Source organism: Tauraco erythrolophus, chromosome 3, assembly GCF_009769465.1.
Source record: "Tauraco erythrolophus isolate bTauEry1 chromosome 3, bTauEry1.pri, whole genome shotgun sequence".
In the NCBI taxonomy this organism is placed as follows: domain Eukaryota; kingdom Metazoa; phylum Chordata; class Aves; order Musophagiformes; family Musophagidae; genus Tauraco; species Tauraco erythrolophus.
In genome coordinates, this window is record NC_141467.1 from 21,106,730 (window position 1) to 21,129,999 (window position 23,270).

At 38.7% G+C, this 23,270-nt stretch overlaps 1 protein-coding gene across 1 annotated transcript in view; it reads right to left on the reverse strand.

Annotated features, from left to right (window-relative positions):
• Positions 1-23,270, reverse strand: part of TRIO (trio Rho guanine nucleotide exchange factor) — a 261,915-nt gene that overhangs the window by 165,838 nt on the left and 72,807 nt on the right. Inside the window, exons 2-6 of the mRNA XM_086608471.1 lie at positions 22,090-22,164; positions 14,838-14,952; positions 11,074-11,266; positions 9,904-10,416; positions 6,803-6,925 (exon numbers count right to left, since the gene is read on the reverse strand). Coding sequence (XP_086464597.1) covers positions 6,803-6,925; positions 9,904-10,416; positions 11,074-11,266; positions 14,838-14,952; positions 22,090-22,164 — 1,019 coding nt within the window. The remainder of the gene's footprint in view (positions 1-6,802; positions 6,926-9,903; positions 10,417-11,073; positions 11,267-14,837; positions 14,953-22,089; positions 22,165-23,270) is intronic.

Genomic DNA, 23,270 nt, shown 5'->3' on the forward strand with positions numbered 1-23,270 from the left:
GCACTGTTCCAAGTAAGCTGGTGCTCAATCCCCAGGGACTGACGTCTTAACCGTCGCATGGATTTACATCCTGGTTTTAGTTAAAGCAGCGACAGCTATCAGGTAATAACTGTTGAAAGACTTGTTCAGCCATCTCATTTACATCATGCGGATCGGCATGAAACATCTGCAGCTTCTAAATGTGTACCAGCTGTCTAAAAAGTGAAAGGCTAAAGTGATACCACTTTTCTTTCATTGTTTTACACATGACTATTTTAATAAAACTAAAAAGGGAACGATTCAAGTTACTGCATTACAGTACGTGCAGTAAGTACATGAATATACTTAGTATAATTATTTTTTATCACTATGTCCTTTAGCCAGAAGCTGAAAAGGCACCTTACGATATCTGGAAAGTTCCTCATTGCAGAATTATTCCCTAAAAGGAATGCACATACAAAAAAGTATTACTCAGCAAGGCAACACAGATCAGTAGTCTAACACAAGCTGTAGCGCACTGTGTCATTTTTTGGTGTGTGCCTGAAAGCCAAGTACACAAGGGAAAACACAGGTGACAGCCTGCCAGCTTAACGGAACTCCTATCACATTCAATACAAAATAAACCTGGCAGATGCCCTGACAGTTCTATTTTATTTCCTGTTTTTCCCAGATCCATTTAGAAAATGTTTGTTTAGCTCTAAGATTTCAAACAGTAGTTTTCTGACACAGAGACTATTAAGCAATCAGTGTTAAAAACAACCACCTCAGTGACGTGGTCCATAAGCATCATAACTGGCACCTCTATATAGACTGTAGCAAATCTGAACTACTCATCTGTGATGAAAATATTTTAGCAATGGAATTTCCAAATCACCTGCTACTTCACACACAAATGGCCACCAAGACAAGGTGTAGCATTAATGTATGAAATAACACCTGCTTTAATGATTTAAATGCTTTCTAACATCTCTTCTCTCCTTGCTCTTGCAGCAATAGAATCCTCAGTTTGGGAATCCAAACTTCAAAGATGAGGGCTGCAGAACAACTAAAGATATCACCTGATCTCTTCCCTTGAAAAAAAAAATAAACTCTGCAACATCCAGACAACAATTAAGGGAAGCGTTTAACCTGTTCTTCAACTACAAGGATCCTCAAAATATTCTCAGGTAACTATTTAACCATTGCTATCAGCACTGGAACAAGTGAAATATAATTTCAGTCTAGCTTTCTTCATATTTATCATCTGTGTTTAAGAATAGGGTGGATGATCTACTTAGCGATATGGTTTAATGGGGATTAGGGACGGTTGGACTCGATGATCTCTAAGGTCTTTTCCAACCTAGAAATCTATGAAATCTATCAAATCTCTGTCCTACATTTTTCACGGTGGACCTGGGAAATCTTACTGCTAGACTGTATAGTCCAATACCACCTTCTTTCCTCTCTTACTTTTCACTTACCTTCACTTTCTCATAATAAACATCCATGGTTTCAACCTCTCCTTATGGCCACGTCATTTTCATCTGGATGTTCCTTGTTACAACATTAAGTATGAGGCTTTAAACTGGACCTAGTTCTCTAGTAGGACCAACTGAATCAGAGCACTTTCTTTACAAATTTTAAGTTCAGCACTCCCAACAAGTATCAAGAGTGAAATAAGATTTGTTTCTTTGCAGTAACACCATTGTCTATTCCTTTAGTTCATGATCCATTGACATGAACATACTTGTTACTGTATTAACACCTCATCAGCTGATTGCTTTTTAAAATCTGTTTATTTGCTTCTTCCTTCTTAAGGATTGCACATCTAGCCTAATCTATTTCATCTTGTTGTCTTTGGAGTGCTACTCAGAAGCTGGAAACAGTCTAAACTCATTTTACCCTTTCAGTCTCTTCTCAGGCTGGTGGCATCCAGACACTGTGTCTAACCATTAACTGCTGTGGCACCATAAAGGTTCCCTTATGGATGTGCACTCAAAAAGCATCCTCCCAGTCTGACCAGGATCCACAGCTGTGCATTCCCTGAACTTCAGAAACATCACAAATCCATGATTTGCTTTAACTCTGGTTATTTAGAACTATCAAAAACTTGACAGAATACATTTTACCTACTCTACTGCCCCATCCTCATTCAGAATCTTTATCTTGTCTATTTGGGATGTTAAATTGATTGGACAGTTGAAGGATTTTACCATTTAACTTTTATTTATTTATTTTTACTGAAAGTCCTGTCTGAGTAATCTATTAGTTTAAAAAAAACCCTAACCAATCAGACAAAAAAAAACAAACCACCAAAAACCACAAAACAGACATGACCCCCACAAGACAGAAGAGCTAGCTTACTATTGTTCACCATTCTGCACAAAGTCTTTTATGAAAATCTGCATTTCAAAGCAACCTGAGAAAGAACACACAATTTACAACCTGTGGTCTTGCTCTCACTTGCTGAAGTCTCAGAGGACCCAGAATTCACATAGTGCTTAAGTCTATCTCAAGTGATAACTCTGTATGGTTACAAAAATACATATTTAAAATAAAAAGAATCTCAAGAGTGAAATATATAAGTACTACAAAGGAAGAGGAAAAAATCGCACTAGCTGTCAGCTAAGCTGATTTTACCTCACCTGACCTTCTTAATATTTTTATTTGTACCAGTCCCTGTGGCTGGATTTGAGCAACTCAAGCCAAGTCAGTCATCTTTGTAACTTTGTAAACCCAGTGAGATTCAAGCATTGTGTTCATACTTTTATTTTAAGCTCCCAAAACTCTCACTAATGCTTATCTCTGGCACTCGCTTTTTGGATTACATTAATTATTTGATTACTATCTTGATAAAGTGGTTTAGTACATGCAAACAGCCTCTTCTGAGAACATTAATCAACTTAGCAATATGCTTACAATTGACACAGGACTTTCTGGATTATGGTTAATAAACATGGTTTCTACTGATGGTCCTACCAGTCCCAAGACAAGAAGTAGTCCTAGCATGACCTTTAATAGTAGCCAGCGTCAGCTTTCTCCAAAGAAAGTTTCCTTTTGCCTACATCACTTTCCAATCACTCTGACCCTCACCAATGCAGTGAGGGGCACGGTTAAGCTGTAACGAAAGCAAGGCCATTTGGTTTAGCAAGAACAGTAGAACATCATATTCAAGTAGATAACATCCTCTTCCTTCTCCTCACCCGTATTTCACGACTGCTTTTGTTTCCCCTGTGTCCCAGCAGGAGTATGGAAAATGGCAGGAAAAAGAGTGGACAGACACAGAATCAGTCTCTCCCACTCTCACATGCAAGACTGACTTAATTGTATTATCACCAGCACTTTGTTCTTGCAGTTCAAAAACTCAACAGATAATTTTTGTATTTGCAACTCTTACGACGCTTTATTTGCAAGTTTCTCCCTTAAAAGGTACTAAAAACTTGTTTTGAGAAGTGAAGCATTGATTTAGTCACCCGAAGAGGAACTTCAAGCTGAAACTGAGTATTGCTTAACTCAAATCTCAGGACTTGAAAACAGCGATTTACTGTCGCTGAAAGCAGGCCTTTTAAATGGTACTGAAAATCCATCCTCATCTTTAGAGAAGAGAATCATTGTGATTTTATTTTTCTCCAGAGTTAGGGAACATGGGATCTACTTGCCCTATAAAGACACAGCCTTGACATTTACCCATGCAAGGCCTCTTAAATTCAGTAATAGCAGGTCACATACCTACATGTGAACTACCTTTCCAACAGTAGCCTTTCTAGCCACATCAACCTGTGTGTTAAGCAATGGTAACCAAAAATCTATCTTCAATGTGCATCACTGCACCTGTCCAGCTTTTCTCTGGGACAGTTTCAATGCACTGAGAACTAGTGTGGGTATTAAGACTTCCATGAACTTATTCCTGTTACCTCGAAATGCAACCACATGAGCCTATCACATACTGAATACACAAGATTCCTAGACATATCACTTGCTAATGAAATTGCTAAAAGTACAGTTAAATCTCCTCCCCCAATGTATTTTCACCTGTTTGTTTTACAACATTTGGTTTAAACTTCCAACTATGTTGTGCTGTAATACTGAAAATCAGTTTCTAAAAATGGCAGAAAGCCATTACAAGGGAAAAAAAGAAATACTCAGCAAATCCTCTTTGCCCTTGATGTAACCAACTCCTGTTCATGACGGGAACTAAGTAGCTTTCACAATGGTTTACACCCAGGTGGCTCATTTCAGACTGGAAGACCAGATTAGAATTTTGGCACCTCACCCAGAAGCCGTCGCTCTTTCTCACCCGAGTTTGGCATAAGCAGCTGCAGAAGTTGCCCTCCTGCACCTCTCGGAAAGCCAAGCTGCTACTTGGGAAGGAAGGGGAGATGGGAGAGTCAGCTATTGACAGAGGGTAGCACCTGCTGTGAAGGGAGCACATGCCCTGCGGCAACCACAACGCGTTGGGAAAAGCAGCTGCAACATCAATTATCAGGGTTAAGCTGTGAGCAAGTGCAAGAGGTTGCATTTAGCTGTTTGCACAGCATTTATTCTTTGAACAGCCCTTCCCCACCTAAAATGAGCTTAAGGAAACTGCCTGGAAAGAAAGATCTATTAGGGTCCAATTAGGGCCACAGTGAAAAGCCTCCCAAATCTCCAGCATATAATAAACCTAATACATAATTGTCACTCTTCCTTCCTTTACTCCATCTGATTGCATAAATTTGCATGGTTGTAGATGGGTTAAATGTTAAATTCCATCTCTAGTGTTAGAGCATTCACGTAAGTGATCTTAAATCAACTCTGATTACTGAATAGTTACAGTGACAGGAACAGTGAACAAACAGTAGCTTGTTAAGCACAGAGTGTATGCAAAGAGTGGTCAGGGAGAGGCTGAACACGCTAGCAGGAGTTAAGACTGCCCAACATTTTTCCAGTTAAAAGCTAATGAAAAGTAAGGCCTGCCAAAATTCAATCAGCTCACATCATTTTTTTCTGTTACATTCAGTTTAATCTTTCCCACTAATCTACATGTAAGGTTTTTGCCATTTAATCAGATAAAACCCAGAAAATCTGAATGCTGCTTAAATCAAAACCAAGGACTAATCGTTTTGAATTTGTATTTTCCTATTCTGTGCCAAAGAACCACTTTCTTAAGGGGCTATGCAACAGAACCACACTGAAAAACTGCACTTTGTTTGAATATTTGGACTGTTTAATTTGCCCCCAATTTAAGCTGCTCCTTGCATGCCTCAAGAAATCATTGTACAGGCTGCAAAAAGTCTCCTGTAACTAATGCATTTGACTACTACAGGCAAAAGAGATTAACAGCAAAAAAACAACAGCAAAAAGAGCAGGAGGGATTATGCTACTTCGCTCAAGTGCTTCCTACTGTTGATAGCATCTGAGCAGTATGGAAGTGGCAGAGGAAGTCATCCAATTTGAAGAAAAGAGGACAACAGAGACTGTTGTCAGGACAGGCTGACAGAAGAATTTAACCTTTAGAGTACAAGCCCAAGAATTGCCTGGCAAGTCATCCAAAATTACTAAATTCCAAAGGTCATCTCATGTCAACGATGCCTACAGTCCTCCTGAGAGTTTCTTTCTGCTCCACTTCATATGCAGAGCAATGAGAAACAACAATGAGGTACTCCATAAAGGAGCAATTCCCTGCGCCCCAGGACTGAAACTATACCTTCCAAACCTAATGGTCAAAGTTACATCCATATATGATCTTACATAACTTAATTACAATGTTCCCCAGCATTTGTCTTACTCTTTTCAAAAAGTTCATACTGATTTTTATTTTTTTAAAGGTGTTGCAAACATAGCTGAGTTGCAAAAGAAGAAAACATAACTCCTCCACTCATGTCTTCTACTGCCTTAACTCCAGTTATACCACACACAAGACCTGCCTTACTAGTCCTTCCATTATTTCAGCAAGATACATAACCTAGGTAAGTTCACTTTGCCACTCTCTCTTTTCACAATTAGTAGTCCTGTCCTACAAAAACACCCTCTTGCAAGAGCTGATTGTTTTGACCATACTTTAATTCAAGTCCTATCCTTGGACTGCCAAGGACGTTAATTTCTAACAAGACCAGTAGTGTTCTTCCTTCGCTGAGCTGACAGCCAGGGACTGGATTTAGGCCCAGACTCCCAGAGATATTTAAACACCTCCAATCCTCCTAGTGAAAAGGACATAAAACATAGTGGAGAATTTCGTCTCCATGTCCAAACAGGAATTCATGAAACTGAAAATAAGCAGCTTTTACTCACTGCCAGTTAAAATTCAAATTTTTAATTGCAGTCTAATGATAGCTCATCCTAAGATGATATTTGACCAAAAAAAAGTTTCTTTTAGCTCCATTCTACTGCGCCAGACTGCTTAAAAATATAGAAAATTATTACACCAGGCTCAGCTGTTGATCACTACTTCTCAGAAGTTTTTGTCTGAGTTGCAATCTATTCAAAAGATCCTGAGAGCTATTTCTTTCTGTATGGAGAGCTAAATTCTGTAGTCCGCATGGTTCTCTCGAATTCCCTACAAGACTCGAAGCACTAGTCAAACACACATACCAGGTTCTAGAAGTTTGGATGCTTATATTTGAGAAGTGCTGAGGTTGTGTTGAATACTGCCACTGGTCAAAATAATTTTGCTGCTTGATCACAGTACTTCTGTACTTGGCTACCCTTTATTTCCCTCCTTTGTGTTTTATAATTTCACTGCTTAACTACAAATTTGCACTACTTGTAACAGAAGGAACAATTTATGTGTATGATCTACAAATTCTACCTTAACATAGAGCAAACGGACCATGTGTCAGAGTGCTGAAGCGAGGCATGTTCTTACCATACAGTTCATGGCAAAGTGATTGTGCTGTGTCTGAAGCTCCATTGCGTGGGGGTGACTGGTTCCAATCTCTGTATAGCTGTTCAGAAAAAGACCTTTGTTGTGTGTGATCCAGTCAAACATCTGCAAGAAAATATTAAGGAAAGAAAAAAACAAATCACTAATTTGTTAAGGCAGAAATCACAGACAAGTAATTCTCTCATTAACATCTAACTAGCTACTATTTGGACGAAACAGCTGAGTCTGTTAAATGTGTTTCTCTCAACAAGCTACAGTAAAGTCATAATCATAAAGTCATAAACTTCATTGCTACAAAGAAGTCATAGTAAACAAACAGGCTTGGAGCACAGCCCTGAGTTACCAAGCTTTTACGTTCTCTAATGTCAGCACTTTATGATGTTAGCAGCTTAGTAATTTAGAATGGAAATGGCAACTCATGGAAATTAAATATAAATTCATTCTTGCTGATCAAATACTTCAGCAGCAAGTTTAATGTTTTTAGTTCATAACTTTACAGCAGATTTGAAAACAACTTTTCTATTGCTAAACAATTTAAAAAAACTTAGCACAGAGTTACACATTAATTACTTTCAGACAAGTTTAAGGACAATCTCTAAATATGCTTGGTTTGTTGGTTGTTTGGTTTTTTTTTTAAAGAAAAGTATTTTAATATTCAAACAAATTTTAGGAAAGACCTTATCTGACAATGACCAACAATGGAGATATATAGGTATGTTAACAGTGGAACTGGAAGGCAAAGTTTTCAAAGACCAAGCAGCACAACTAAAGACTAGACACACACCCCCTGCAATGGTCTTGAAAACTTTGTTATATCTCAGCTCAAAAAACCTACCTACTCTCTGGATAAGCTGAAAAAAAACACTCAGAAAAAAATGGTAGCAATGAGCAGTAAGTACTCATTTAAAGATCTTTTAACATATGCTGGCTAACAGAGCAGTATTATCAAATCTAGTATTCCACCCAAGTACGTGACAAATAAAATTATAAGTAGACAACAATATAGTAAGGACTGTAAATCAAAAAAAAAAAAAGTTTTAAGAGCTTAGACAACTTTAGACAACTGATCACATACTCCTAAAATTTTCAGTTTCTTATCTAGACTACAGTGAAGATGTATTAGAGCATTACTCAAAATAGACACCGGTCCTGCTGGTGACCACCTTTCTCTAGGGAGTCTGACTTTGCTGCCTTCAGATATCTACAGGGCAATTCCAATCAAATTCCCTCTCACCTCACTCCTTCTTGGCCTTCTCTTCTCTTGAACCAGCCCGGATTTCTCGTGCAAGGTTTATTCCTTCCCATTCAATACATTTTATTATTCCAACAAAGATCCAGCCCTTTCCCGCACCTAACTCAACCACATGAACAATACATTGATAAAGAAGCCCTGAGCTATGAAATCTAATCGGACATAAGCAGTGAAACAAAGGCTTCAAACAGATTAAGGCAAGGGCCTTAATCCAAAAGTGGGTTGGGATACTATACAAACCTTTTTAATATCTTTTTCTACTGGTTGATGAGAGAATCAAGTCTCCGGTATGCTAGCTGCTGTCAACCCCATTCTGAGGTGCCTAACATTTCCCTCTATTTTGAAAGAAAGATGCCCTAATTTAATATAGACTTATTCTTGGAATCGAGAACCTAGAAAACATAGATCGGAACTTATGCAACTACCTGGCAGGACAGAGACCAATCCCACAGGCTCAAACATTTAACAAGGCGTTTCTTAAAGCCCCAAGTTATGTAGGCAACTTCTAGATGAGTAAATGAAGAATGTATCTTTCAATACCATGTGAGCATCATCAAAATATATTTTGTTCACACTGCAATGAAGAGTAATTAATGATGTAATTAAGTGGCTGAAAAGTTGCTAAAAAGCATTTCGGACTTGAAAGAGCAATACTAGACCAACACCTTGTTATTTTCTAAATGATTTTCTAACTCTAAATTGACTTGACTAGATTTTTTTCAACACTTCACATGCCCCTACTATTTTCAGCAATATCCACTCAGTAAACACTTTAAATGCTATTTTTATCAAATTATTTCTTTTTTAAAAACAGCAGAAAACATTAAGAGTAATGTAAAGAAAGTCCCTGAGCGGAAATGATCAGAGCAAGGGAAAGTACGGAGGCAGAAAACAGAGGAAGAAGGAGGAAGTAGAAGTATTATATACGTTTGTTCTGCATTTACTCCTCCCCACACATCTGCTTATGACCACTGCTGGAGAGCAGGATTCTGGTTTAACATAGACCTCTGGTCTCACCCAGTTCAGGCATTCTTAGATAAAATATTTTAAGAAATCTGACAAAGATCATACTTACCACTTGACTGCATAGTCTAGTTACTTCTCCCGGAGGAAAGCTCCTCACCCTTCCTTAAAGCTATTTGTTCCATAGTAACAAGTTAATAACAAGTGATTGCAAAACCATTCTATATGAAAATAGATCTTATTTGAGCTCATCTAAAAGTGCACAGCCTGACATATTTCCTCTTCAAATTCCATGACAATCAAGGGCTTTCTCATTTGAAGGGACTGGTTAGCCCGAAACATTCTGAGATCACTCAGTCCCCTGTTAATAACATATGCACTGTCAAAAGAGATACATCAGTTTTTAGCCTGGGACTTAAAAGCCTGCATCAATGAAGCAGTTCCCCATGTCAGCCTCTTCAGACTTTGTTGACTGCCTGTCACTCAAATCCCAAGGGTCACTCAAAAGGAGACTGATGTAGTCCTTAGTCGTCTGTATTTATAAAGTATGCAGCATTCACCTTCACTTGATGTGTGCAAAAGTATCCGTCTGGAACAAGAACTTACAAAACCAAAAGCTTTAAAGTCATTACTGCTTCGAATTTTCTGCAGTGAGAGCCACAAGTGTTCTTTGCAGTTTAGAATTACTACCCCATCTCCTTTACTCCAGAAGACTAAGAGTCACTTTCAATCAAGAAACCCTTTATTTCTCATTAAAAGGCTAGTGATTAACTCTAAAGACAAAAATCACCATTCGCAGTTATCCTTGGTACTTCTTTCAAGCCCATCAAGCAGTGCCCATTTATACTCTCCTTCCCCAATCCCTTACCTTTTCAGCATCCTGCTCAAACAGCCTAAGCTGAAAGCATTGGTCCAATTTCAATTTCCGCACATGCCACATCTGATGCAGATGCTGCCGTGTTGAGTGCAGCCTGTCCAGCATGGTGGATACTTTGGGTAAAAGGTTCTGTAAGTCTGCATTCCCTGACCCAGAGTTCTTTTTGGGAAAGCTGTCACTGCTCTGTATCCGCTGGAGCAGCTTTTGTCCTTCCACATCAAGGTCCTCAATAGGAGCCTTAATGACTTTCTTTTTTAGTTGTGAATGCTCCTCTATCATATTGCGAGCGCCTTCCAGGTCCTGAGGCATTTCCTTTTTTGACAATATATCTTGCAGTTCCTCCAGTCTGGACAGCATATGGGTTGCATTGCTAATATAGTCCTCAAAGGCAACTCTGATTTCTATCCACTCCTCATGGTTATATTCCAAACAGCCATCAAACTCTGGGGTTAGCTGAGAAGGATCAACTACTTTGGTAAGGCCTTCCAGAGACACCATATTTGTCTAAAAAATAAAAATGAAAATTAAAAAAATGTTGTTCATGAAATGAATTTGAAATTCTCTTTCAAGTTTTTGTTTTTCTCTTTGTAAGAGATCATTTGGCACATGAAGTACACAGGACTTAACTTTTCTCGTACATTTGCTTTTCAAATATCAATTCTGATCAGCCTGCTGTCTTGCAGGTATTTCCCCAAATGAGAGAAATATTTTAATTATTTCTTACCTCACTACACTTAAGGAGAAAACAGCAACCACTTGTTTGAGTACTGTTTTGATGAAGTTTTCACTTTGTGTATTGTAAAGCAGCAGGAGGATAACAGCAAGGTTCAGGTGGCTGCTTTCCTCTGGATGCTGGTGATATCACGATTATCACAATGCAGACCAAGACAACAAACAGATGAAATCTAAACTTTTTACCATTAGGTGTAAAACCCTAATTTCATCTTTCTCATGCTCAGAAAAAGAATATAAATGACAACATGGAAAACTACCGAGCCTAAGTACATGAAGAAAACCACATTCCCTCTAGCACCACTGGTCTAATGCACCCCTCTTCTCATCCAGAACAAAATTTATCTGAGAGTTTTCAAGATGGTGAAATAGTGAGCACACTTAAAACCGTGAAATACATGTAAATTTGTATACCATAGGGGAAATTACCTCAAACTCAAACTTAGAGCTGCCAAAGTTAGTCCTCTGTTTCTGCCAGAAATTGTCTGGCTTGATTATCAGTGCAACATGAATACAACATGGAAAGGATTCCTGTAAAATCTTCAGCAGTGGCTTTATGGAGTCCCATTTTGACCCACGCATATCTACAATGACGGTGAATCCTCGTTTACATACTTCCTCACTGCAGAAGAAAGAAGAAAAGGTTATCAAGCATTACAACTTCAAACACAGCACTCTGTTGCACCACACTGCCTAACGAACGTGGTCTCCTCAGCTAGCCGTAACACCCTAGGGTCTCACTGTTGACTAGCTAACACAAACAGCATATCTCATGAACTTCCCAGGGAGTTTCTCTTACTCCCCTGCCACACTCTTCATGGGTGATAGCTTTACACCTGTTGCTGATTTGATAATCTGCCTTTATCTCCTCTCTCATTTTCATTGTTTATATTCACAATGATTCATCTTCCAGTCTTGTTTCTCCTTCACCTTACACATGTTAAACAAACCATTTACTGAAGCAGCAATATGTAATTCATTTACGATCGACTCCACAGAACACACGCACGCTTTAGTGATGACAATACTCATGCTTTTCTAATGACTGAGGGGATTCTCTAAAAGACAGAAGATAGCATGCTGTTCTCACCCACCATTTCTGCAACTTTTTTTTAACTGTCTCAGATTTATTCCCATATTATCTGAGAGTTAAGGAGTATGTAGAGGGAAAAAAAACCCTTTAGTGACAATTTCTTCTGTAACAGAATCAATTTGTGGATAGTTAATGGATAAGAAAGCATTTCGTGGCTGTGAAGAAAACCACATCAACCTGTTCCTACAAAATCTGAGCTCAATAAAAGTCGACAGACTTTACACCAAATTCTTTGGCAACTCTTCTGGGAATGGTAGATTTAATTTCTTTTCATCAGTACCTTTTGTACACTGAGTGCTTGCTGCTGATCAAAAGCAGCAATCACCACCAACACCAGAAATTTTGGGTTTGTTCCAGCAGAATTTGCTGCATGACCTTGTTAACATGGAAAGGGAAAATATTTCAAAACCAATGTGTCACAGCCAATGGACACTTAAAAGGAACCAAACGTCCATTGTTTGAGTACACGAGTCACTTTTAAGGATGTGACTAATGTAAATACAATTCTGGAGTACATGTGGTGAGGTTTTCAGAGTGTCCAAGTAAGGAAGCTCCACTGGCACATTGTACACAGTTTTAGGCCACATTGTAGGAAGAGAAGTTGTAGATGCCCCATCCCTGGAAGTGTTCAAGGCCAGGTTGGATGAGGCTTTGGGCAACCTGGTGTAGTGGAGGGTGTCTGTGCCCATGGCAGGGGAGTTGGAACTAGATGATCTTAGAGGTCCCTTCCAACCCAAACCGTTCTATGATTCTATGAAGATGAGTTATGATTGATACAGGAGAGCAGAAGAGCTTCTGAAAGAAGTGATAATACAGGTTCCTTAGAACAGGAGGGTTTTTTTAAGTTTATTTTAAAATAAAAAACAAACCATCATGTAAAAACGGAGTTTATAAAGATAAACGCTGGCTGTCCCACCTGCCCATAGGAATGTCAAAAATGACGAGAGCAAGAAAATACATTAAAATTGCCTAGCTTGGAACACATGTAGGCTACAACGTACAATCTTCTGACCATGGTGAAAATGTTTTCTAACAGCCTTACGAGATTAAAGGACAAAACCAACTACTGTTTCAAAGACACACCCATCACTGAAAGGCTGCATGCTATTATATGAGTGCTGCCCAGCCCATCTCTATCCTACCACACAAACGGAGCACTGCATGAGGAGGAGTGCTTGCCACTAACTCACAAGGCACAAGTCTACTGGGGTGTACAAAGCGGCCTCTCATCATGTGATACAGTGCAGATTTGTCCTCCCATCATATGACCCCATCATCTGACAAAGGATGAATCCCTTTTGGCCAAGGATCACAAAAATTGTTCTAGGAGGCTTTAGTCAGCCAAGGTCATCTATTAGGTAAACTTGAACTACACTAGTATCTGGTCCAGTCAGCATCGATGACTTAAGTTTAGCAATATTTTTAAATCAGATAAATTGTTAGATTAGTAAAACTGTGAGACTGAATCACCTTTAAGTGTTTAGATATCTTGCCAAACAACTGATACTGCTGAATCTTCAGCTACATAGAGTTAACAGTACTACAATTACTAATAGACAGACCAAATATGTGGGGTTGTTTGTACCAATTGGGACTTCTTAATTAGCAAGAGTTGCATGATCAGTCCCTAAAACATGAATTGCGTTAAAATGATTCTTGCTTTTAATAATGCTCCCTTTATTCTCAGAGCTTTGCCATGCTTGAAGAGACATAAAACCTGCATTAACTTTCTTCTAATTTTAAATCTGTTGATGCTAAACTAACATACAACTGTTGCCAGAGGACCACTGTATTTTGCCTGATTATCTTTAGAAAACTCTCTTGGGCATACTTTGATGCATATTTATCTATTAACTTCTCTAGTAACTTGAAGCTCTAGACAGCTAGAATACATCTCAAACATTCAAATATGAAGTCAAAGTATTTCAGAAGTAAAAATCTCAAGCCTTCCTCCCATCCTCCTTCTACTTCCACAAAAATCTCCCAGTTAACTTAAAAAAAGTACTAACGCGCTGTCCTGGTTTCGGCCGGGACAGAATTAGTTTTCAAGTGAAACACAGACTAGAATAATTACATTACCAACAATCACTCTTAAGGAAGGCCATACACATGGTCAACTAGATGTCTTGAAGTTATTTTATGAAAGCGCTTTTGTCAATCTGAAACAGACATCTGATTTCATGAGGTGCAAAGAAGACTACCTATAAGTTAACACATTATAGAAGTACGGAAGATATTGCATTGAGGGATGTTGATCAAGCGTTTTTTTTCAACTACAATGACAACTGCTCCTTGAGGTCATAGGCAAACATATTCAAGCATAGTCAGCATTGCTCCAGTCTGCACCAAACACTGGCAGACTCTGAGATGGACCTCAAGTCAGGGTCTTACGATCTTTTTTGTCTCCAATTCAGTTACTACTAGGAACAAAGTTCTATGTGAACAAACTTTTTTACATATATATAATTATATATATATATGGCTCTGTGTGTGTGTGTATATTTATACGCAAACACACTAGCACTGGATTTGACTTCTGCCCATTTATTTAAATAGCACACTGTAATTCACAGCTTAAATTGTTGATAATACAACGATATCAGCACTTTCACAGATCACTCCACAGGTTTATCTGAGACCTAAACAAGCAACGCTACATATCTGCCTCTTGGTTATTCCTGAGCTATATCAGGACACTATAACTTATCTAGTACAAATAACAGTTAGGAGTGTTGTGCTGACCTCAGCCCACACAAGGCATGTTGTGAATAATGACCAGCACATTTCTAGTTACTGATTTACTGAAAGCCCTTTTGAGTTGTATTCATAATCTTCAACACAGTGACAGTGCCACTTCGAAGACACAAACTCCTTTCAGTTAAAGCACACTAGCCGTTCTGCCAACAGCCTTCCTTCTACAAGGCAGAGTAATTATTTAGGTCTCTTCCAAAAAGCAGTTAGAAAACAGTAACTGACAGAACTTGGTACGAATTTGCTCATTTTCTTAACCCGTCCAGTCTTCTAGCTTGTGGGTGTACTGCAACATAATCCATTTATTTTGTTCTATAGCTTCAGAGCTTATAAAGTGACCATCACTTACCTAGGAATACATGCTAGGTATGAAATTAGTCTTCTAAGGTCTTCTTGCCGTATTCTATCATGATTACTACGAGCTGGAAATGTTAGAATGGGACCTCCACGCTTATCTCTGCCACCTGAAAAAATAAACATGTTAAAAGACCCCACTTCATAACACCATTCTTGTCTGCAAAATCAGTCTTCAGAATACTTTTGGAAAACCTAAGTCCTACACTGTTTCATGAAAGTCCACTTCAAAGAAGTGATTTCAAGTTAAATGCCAACGCTGTCATTTAGAGATCAGCTTAAAACTGAATTTTGGGACTATCAATCAGCATATTGTCACAAATCCTACAATAAGGAAGCATATGTCAAAAAAAATTGAAGCAAAGAATAACCATAGCGTTACACTTACACAGTACAGTTACGTTCAAGTTTGGCACTGTGACATCTCCAGCAATGGTGCTTTGTTATGTATTAAACTTTTGAATCAGCAATTGTACAGATTAAGTTTAAATATAGAGTTATGCTACTTTGTAGGCAAGTATTTATAGGATACTCAGTATTAACTTCATTAGTAGCACGGAATTTAGGTGTATAGCATTTCAAGTCCAATGCATATACTGGATGAGTAGACAGATACTATTTAAGCATTTAATTTCTATTTTTACCCTGTTCTGATGTGCAGATTTTGAATTGTCAGTTCACTGTTTTTAATGTTGTTAGCAATGCAGGGAATTTTGAATCTGCTTAATATCTAAGGCAAAAATCTGACTTTGAGTGGTTCCACTTAAACATATACATTGGTTAAATTGCACAGACTTACTGTAGTTGAACATTAAAAGGCAATTTTATATCCAACCCCTTGCTAGTGACAAGAAAAACGTTACTATTACTAAAAGCTAAACTCAAGTCAGTAGGCTGTCTTTATTAACACTTGTATAATTACACAGACACATTCTTACAAGCTAGTTATGTTCTTAACCACGGATGCGTGGACTGCTTTCTCCTGTCCCATGGAAACACAGAAAAACTCTGTCCTGAATGATTTATTTCTCAATGCAAATCAGCTCCTTCCTCTTTGTAAATCCATGTTACTAAAGTTTTAAAAAAATCCCTCCGAAAAGAAGGTGAAAAGCAATGAATAAAACCAGTCACTCAAAAATTCATCACTATCCTCCCCAGTACAGTCTGCATGTGTTTGCTAGGAACAGCGTGGATGGCTGTCAAGGTCTCCAGGGATTGTCTGCACTGGACATGTTCCCTGTGAGGCACGCAACGAAACTCAGAAGAGGCAAATACAGCTCTGATTTTCTGTCAAGCTGCAAATGCCAGAAACCTAAACTTAAAAGAAAATTCATATCCTTGTCTTCCATGGCTCTCTGAAGTGGGACATGAGACTAAAAACAACTGACTTGTCTCATTCTAATGGAGAGAGGCATGCCTGGTCTTGACCATCCTGACCCACCCGCCACGCAGAAACCTTTGAGGATTTTTACACCGCAAGTGACAGGATAAAAACAAGACAGAAGCCACAAGAGAGAGGAAGGATAAATGACAAGACTGAGAGTCCAACAGCCCAGACCTCCGCGCAGCTCCAGAGCTATCACTAGGCTCCAGAGTGATCACTAGGCTCCACAGCTACCAGGCTTAGCTGGAAGTCTGCTGCTGCAGTCCTTAATGCTGCTCTCAGTGCACTGCAGGCCATCAGCTACAGATCTTAAAAATTTATGTTCCTACTGGTAAACGCTACTGATTGCAACCCCCCCCCCAGAAAAAGCGCTCGATTGCTCAGGGTGGAAACTCTTCTTTAAAAAGCAGCAGCCGGCAGGGAAGAGCATACGCTGAATTGTCTTTAACACTCTCTAAGCATTTTAAACAAACGCCTTGTTACACACAGTCACCTCAAATCAGTCCTCCAGGCCTTTCCCACACAGCAACTCCTGTATCATAAGATTTTCCAACATGGCAGAGGAAAGAAACCCATATTCTTTATGTCATTTTGGATGCCACTTCAGTTGGCTCCGAGCTCCACATACAGCACAGAGAAAACGCATTTTTAATGTATGGTGCTTCAAATTTCTGATAAAACATATCCTGAAATTTTTGTACATTCGAGACAAGAATCTGTCACACAAATTTCAGGCCTTGATGAGTAACAAAGAAATTAATACAGCTTTGATTTTTGGTGAGAAGAATTTCACTGTCCAGTCTTAAATCAGATACCAAAAGTGAAAATATTAAGCAAAAAAAGTCCCTAAGACTTAGTTTTTTCCATCAGCTATACTGAAAGCTTTTTTAGGCCTTTTCCAATAAATAACTCTTATTTCCTTTGTTCCTCATGCTCCTGTGTCATATACAAACAGGAATGTTAAACGCGACAATGTATGAAGCATCAGGTGGGAATTTCCTGTGGTCTCACAATAGTCTTTATCCAACTCAACCCCATGTTTGTCTTAAAAAAAAAAACCTTAAGCTACTACTTTCATCGGTGAGATGTCCATTTTTACCCCTTTCTTTTTATATAAAAACCCCCACGGCACTGAGATATTCTCTCTGTTTATGCCAGGATGTGTCATATGAGTAGCTGACCAACTCACACGAGTAATCCAACATGAACCAGTACTGTCTAGTGCACATCACTAACTAACAACAGTCTTGTCAACGGTCTCCAACTGGCACCAAACTCCAACAAGCTGAGTAGTGCATATTTTTAAGGAAATTTCTTTTTACCTAGTTTCAAAGTACTGAGGTGAAGCCAAACAGTGGGCTTTATGGTACGTCTGAAAAGCAGGACAGTTATCAAGTGCTATTTCCTCACATGAAACCAAGACAATTGCATCTTCTAAGAAAATGATCTCCTCATATAACTACCTGTAGAAATGTAAGAATATCTGTACTTCAACAGACTTCAGTATAAACTTAACAAAAAAATTGCATCCAAGACTCTATTTGTATTTCATGGACACATCTCTAGAAGGCATTTCTGTTTCAGATGGTGAGACATATAATACTAAAACATTTCCCAGTTAGATGAAAATCAGTTCAAGGAAGCTTTGTCTCTTCCCTCCATCCCCCTCCTCTTTGTTGTTGTTTGAGAACCGATTTTAGAAAAATAACACTGGATTCACAAGGAAGCTGTGTCCAAGCATTTGCACCCTACACATCAAGTTACTTTGACCCATACAAGATCAAGCAGTCCAGTCTGTCAAGACTGGTTTCATGAAGGACAAGTATTTTCAATACAAAATTTATTCCAGAATCAATATGTACAGATATCAGAATTCAGGCTAGCTTGGTGAACTTTGGGACTTTGCAGTTATCAACCTACATACTGCAAGGTGTACTTCACAATATTTCACAGAAGTATTTGTTCTTCTGTACTTCCTTGCCTCCTGTCCTAGCAAAAAATATACCTGCTTCAAGATACATTCCAGAAATGAATTCTCAGAGACTACATCTCTCCTCTTCACTCCAACTGTCATCCAATCATTAATTTTACTTTTCTGTATCAGTCTGAGTATCACAGCCACGCTAGCGTTTTAAGATATTCAAAGAACACACAGATTTTACCAAGTCCAGAAGACTTAGCTGCACCATAGTCCTCATTTGTACATTGTTTGTTGTACAAAATTAAGTTCTAAATTAATCTTAAAAAAAAATAATAGTAATAAAAAAAACAACAAACAACTATGCTGGCTGGTGCTATAGATAACAGAGGCAAGGAGAAAGAATTCTCTTCCATCTAAATACATCTTCAGATACACTAACTCATGAAAAATCCACTTTTTTTCATTTATAAAAACATATCATTAATAGCTTAGTAAAGGAGTCTAAACTGGATTGTGATAATGGAGGAGAAAGCAAAAGTGAATCATGTCAGATCTACTGTGATTTGTGGTAGAGGAAAAGCAACTCCTGAAATGTTTTTTCAAAGTGATAAAAGTACTCAGACTGTGCAAAGAAAAATAAATTATGTTGAGTAGATCTGCTAAATACATCCACCTGAAAACAAATGAAAGGAATAAATGAAAAGCAAGGACTGAATCACAGCAATATAGAATGACAGCCTAACTCAGGCTAACAGATTGAAGAGGTACCTGTTGGAGGAGAAAAGGGAAACTCATAAATACAGTTTAATCACATCATAGTACACTTGGAGTAAAAGTGGTACCTCAGTGGGAGGCATCTTTAACTTGATGAAAACACCAAGATTTCTGATTGGATCAAAACATCATCTCAAGAACAGCTTAGGAGACACCTCTGGTGGAAACAGTCATTGCCCCTTGACTTCTCCATGTAGCTCCTTGAGAAAAGAGAGCCTCCATCATCTTTGTAGCTGCCCTTTAAGTACTGGAATACTATAATAAGGTACTTCCTGAGCCTTCTCTTCTCCAGGGATAAGAGACCTAACACCTTTAGTCTTTCCTCTAAGGGCAGGCTTTCCAGCCCTTTGATCATTTTCGTAGCCCTCCCTTGGACCCTCTCCAGTCTGCTTGCATTTTTCTTTAATTGTGGGGACTAGAATTGGACACAGTACTCCAGGAGCAGCCTGAAAAGCACTCAGTAGGTTGGGATGATCACATCTCTATCTCTGCTAGTCACACCCCTGCAGATGCAGCCCAGGATCTGATTTGCCTTTGTTACTGCAGCAGCACACTGCTGATCCATATTTTAGCTTTTTGTTCACCAGGACCCCCAGGTTCCTTTCCATAAGGCTGCTCCTCAGCCACACAGACTCTAGCCTGTACTGGGCTCTTCAGTTATTTCGACTCAGGTGGAGGACTCTGCACTTGTCTCTGATAAACTTCACACTGTTCTTGCCAGACCACTCTTCCAGCCTGTCCCGATCTCTCCATAAGATGGCCCACCCTAATATGTCCATCTCACAATAAGCTGGTCTCAAGAAGTGCTTAAGAAAGTCAGCACTGTCAAAGATGAGTGTCTTTAGTATTCTACAAACACAAAGATGGATATACTGCTATACAGCCCATGTTTAGTCATTCAACTTGGAGAAGGAAAATCTCAGTAGAGAAAGGCAGAGAAAAGACTGGGGAAGTGAACCGAGGATCTCAAACACTCCATGAATTTTTTTTCAGACTGTGTTATTTGTGTAACTTCCCTGCTCTACAAAAGAGAAGTATTTCTTTGCACTGCTGATTGTCATACTTTAGGTCTACTTGAGAAGGTACTTGACAATCAACAATGGACATGTTGCAACAACTCTACCAGAACTTCAATATAAATGAACAAAATACAAAAATTACAGTGATGCTTGTGGATGCCTTAGGCTTAATCGGACTATTAGAGTTTTTAGAAGAGATAACAGAGTTATCTTTAGATAGAATTTTAGTAGAGATATCCCAAATAAATTTGTCCTACTTCTACAGACCGTAACCAGTTATTGTACTTAAAAATATTAAAATCAAGTACTTGAGCAAAAGTTGCACTCTTGAAGAAAAAAAATTAGGTGCATTGAAAGCCTCTGTAAGTCTGTAATCCAACAGTCTTTCTTATCTTTGTGTTCTCAGATAGGAAGCTTGACAGTTCTAGTTCCACACCAGTTAAGCCCTAGTGGTGGCAGTTTTGTAAGGGTTTTTTTTTGTTGTTGTTTATTTGTGTTTTTGTGGGTTGTTGTTTGTTATTTTTAAATCACTTGCACTACTAATGTATCTCATCTCATTTGAGCTCCACTCGCAATGGAAATGTGAAACTAAGGATTTTCGCAGATCAGTTCTGGCCAGTCTTGCTGCCAACAGCTGTTTGCTCCATTCTTCTGTCAGAAGCTGCTACCTTCACACAGGCAAGTTGGCAACCACTTCTTCCTGCCTGCACCTCATCTGCTCTGGTTCATAATCCATCACCTCCCCTTAAATTTATTTTCAGCTTTCATTTGGCCAACTTCACTTCCATTGAATTAATGCCTTTTGAGAATGCCATATCCTTACAAATTAACATTAGACAACATCTATCATCTTTCAGATCCCTCTTAAGGGGTCTAAACCAAGTTCTGGACAACCTGAAAATTCAGAGGTTTTGGAATGGAAACTGACTAACTAAATTTTCATTGAGTGCCATAAGGCAAGGTGCAAAAAAAGAGCAATGAGGGATTTAAATATTGCGCTTAAGTGCCTTTTCACGTCGTCTTTCCCTCTGAAAATACAGTTTTAAGCAAGCCCTCATCAGCAGTACAATTTGTAAGCAGAAGAATCACGAGTTCCCATACTACCAGGGAAATTGGCTCTGGGCAGTCTGTTACATCATTCATTACAGTTGCCAGGACCTTTTAAAAACACACATCTTTTTTGCTTTACACCTCTACTTGACTCAGCAGAGTGGAGAGGATGAAGTACTGTGAACTACACACTGCACTTGCAAGCATCAGCATCCATGCACAGCAAATCTCTAAGGAGTACAATTTCAGGGATCATTCTGCATTTGGTTTTAATATTCACAGATAAGAGCTTTATTTTTGGAGTTCCTGACAAACTATTTATCAAAAAAAAAAAAACAAACCTTTTCAAATATGAGACTGTTCTCTAAATCATTTGACACTAAGATTATGGTAAAGAGAATGATGTTGTTTAATCCCAACAGATTTGGAAGTACTAATTTCAGAAAGTCACACCAAAACACAGTTCACAAGAATAAGCACCTCAGCCATCATTCCATCAAGTAAAGTTATTTATCAAGTTATAGAATACGTTACGGTATTCCTTCATCTAAACCCCACTTTTAAATTCTCTGCTACTCCTTAAGAAACCAACCGACTTCAAGGTGTATGCTGGAGATAGCTAAAATTAGATGGTAACTCATTTCACCATGAAGATATTGTGTGCTTCAAAAGATACATACTGAAATTTCAACTCTGCAACAGAGATATTTCTCCAGTGCTTCAGATGGACCAGTAACAAAGCCATCTCTGTAAAACTCTTCAGCAGAAGAACCAGAAATAAGAGAAGGAATCTGACTACAGTACAGCAGGTTGTTCTAGGTTGTTCTAAATAATGCTGTTGGATAGGCAGGAGCAGTAGGGGAGGGGACAACACACAACTGAGACAACCACCGGTATGTTCCACATTCAACAAAACACGTATCATATTTATTACAGATCCTTTCATACCACTCACGTTATGTTTGGGATATTCAACTGGAATAGGTGCTACCCTAGCTTTCCATAACATTTGTAATGATACTTAAAGTATTTAAAATACCGTTTTACATGTGACTAACACCAAACTTATGCATTCCACAACAGAAGAAAATAACCGTACCTGAAAGGTATGCAACTTTTTCCTTTAAAATTGGCAATACTTCCATAGCCTTCATTTCATCATTTTTGCGAAACCCTGAAAAAAGCAAAAGACAAGATAATTAGTCAGAAATTCAGACAAGACCAGTTTCTACATTTTCCTGTCTGTCAGGAGCAGCATCTTGTAATGGAGAGCACATTCCATCATGTTAACTCTACACACCCATGGAGTTTGAGATGGTCTCCATGTTGAGTGATTACAGTCAATGTTGCAAAGCAGCACACCACCAGCTTGTCCCTCCTCTCTACTTCCATTACATTTCTGAGGCCAGATTCTAAACTTCTCCCTTCTTTAATAGGGAGATTTGGGAAGCATTTTATTTATGACGTTATATTCTGACCTGTACAATACAGAATTGGTCCCTTTTGGCCCAATCTTGTTCATCTTCTAAAAATTGGGTGGTTTTGTAGCCACGCTTCAACTAACTGTCTGTATGATCCTTCCCAGTCTCTTTGGATTCCTGTGCTTTTTTAAAAATCCCACTTCTGAATACAGTACCTCTTCTGGCGTAGGTGGGAAGCACTTATTTCTCTATCACTGTGGAAGCCCAGAAGCGCTGTTAAGTAAGACAGACCAAACAGCCTGCTACGACACAGGAGTTGTGCTCCTTCAAAGCAACAGTTTGAGCTATTTAGAAGGTAAAATAAGCTTCTCAATTATTTGTAGTTTAGGGAAATTTTACAAGAGCAAGCTCTGATGTACACGTGGCAGTCTTGTCTAAAATATATTGTTCTTCCTCTGTGCAAAAGGGCCCCAATCCCTCTAGAGATGGCAGCAGAAGCTGTCATTGATGCTTAGCAGGGAGGCCATCATTTCTCTTCCTCCTCAAAAATATACAAATGTTTCACATCCTTTGGGTCTCAGGCTCTCAGATTTAACAAAAGAACTGTGCACTTCAGAGATAAAACCTGAAGGTATCATCCTGGTGCCATCAAGTATCATAAGATTTGTAAACAAGGGCATCATATATGTAAATTACATCACACAGGTTTTTGTTCCAGCCAGCAACACTGAGACTTCTGTGCCAACTACAGTATCTAGTTACGGGTGTCACCCTTCAAAACAGACCCAGGACACACCAAACAGAACACCCAAGGGACAAAGGTGGCCAGGTGTTTACATGTCATGAGCTATGAGAAAGG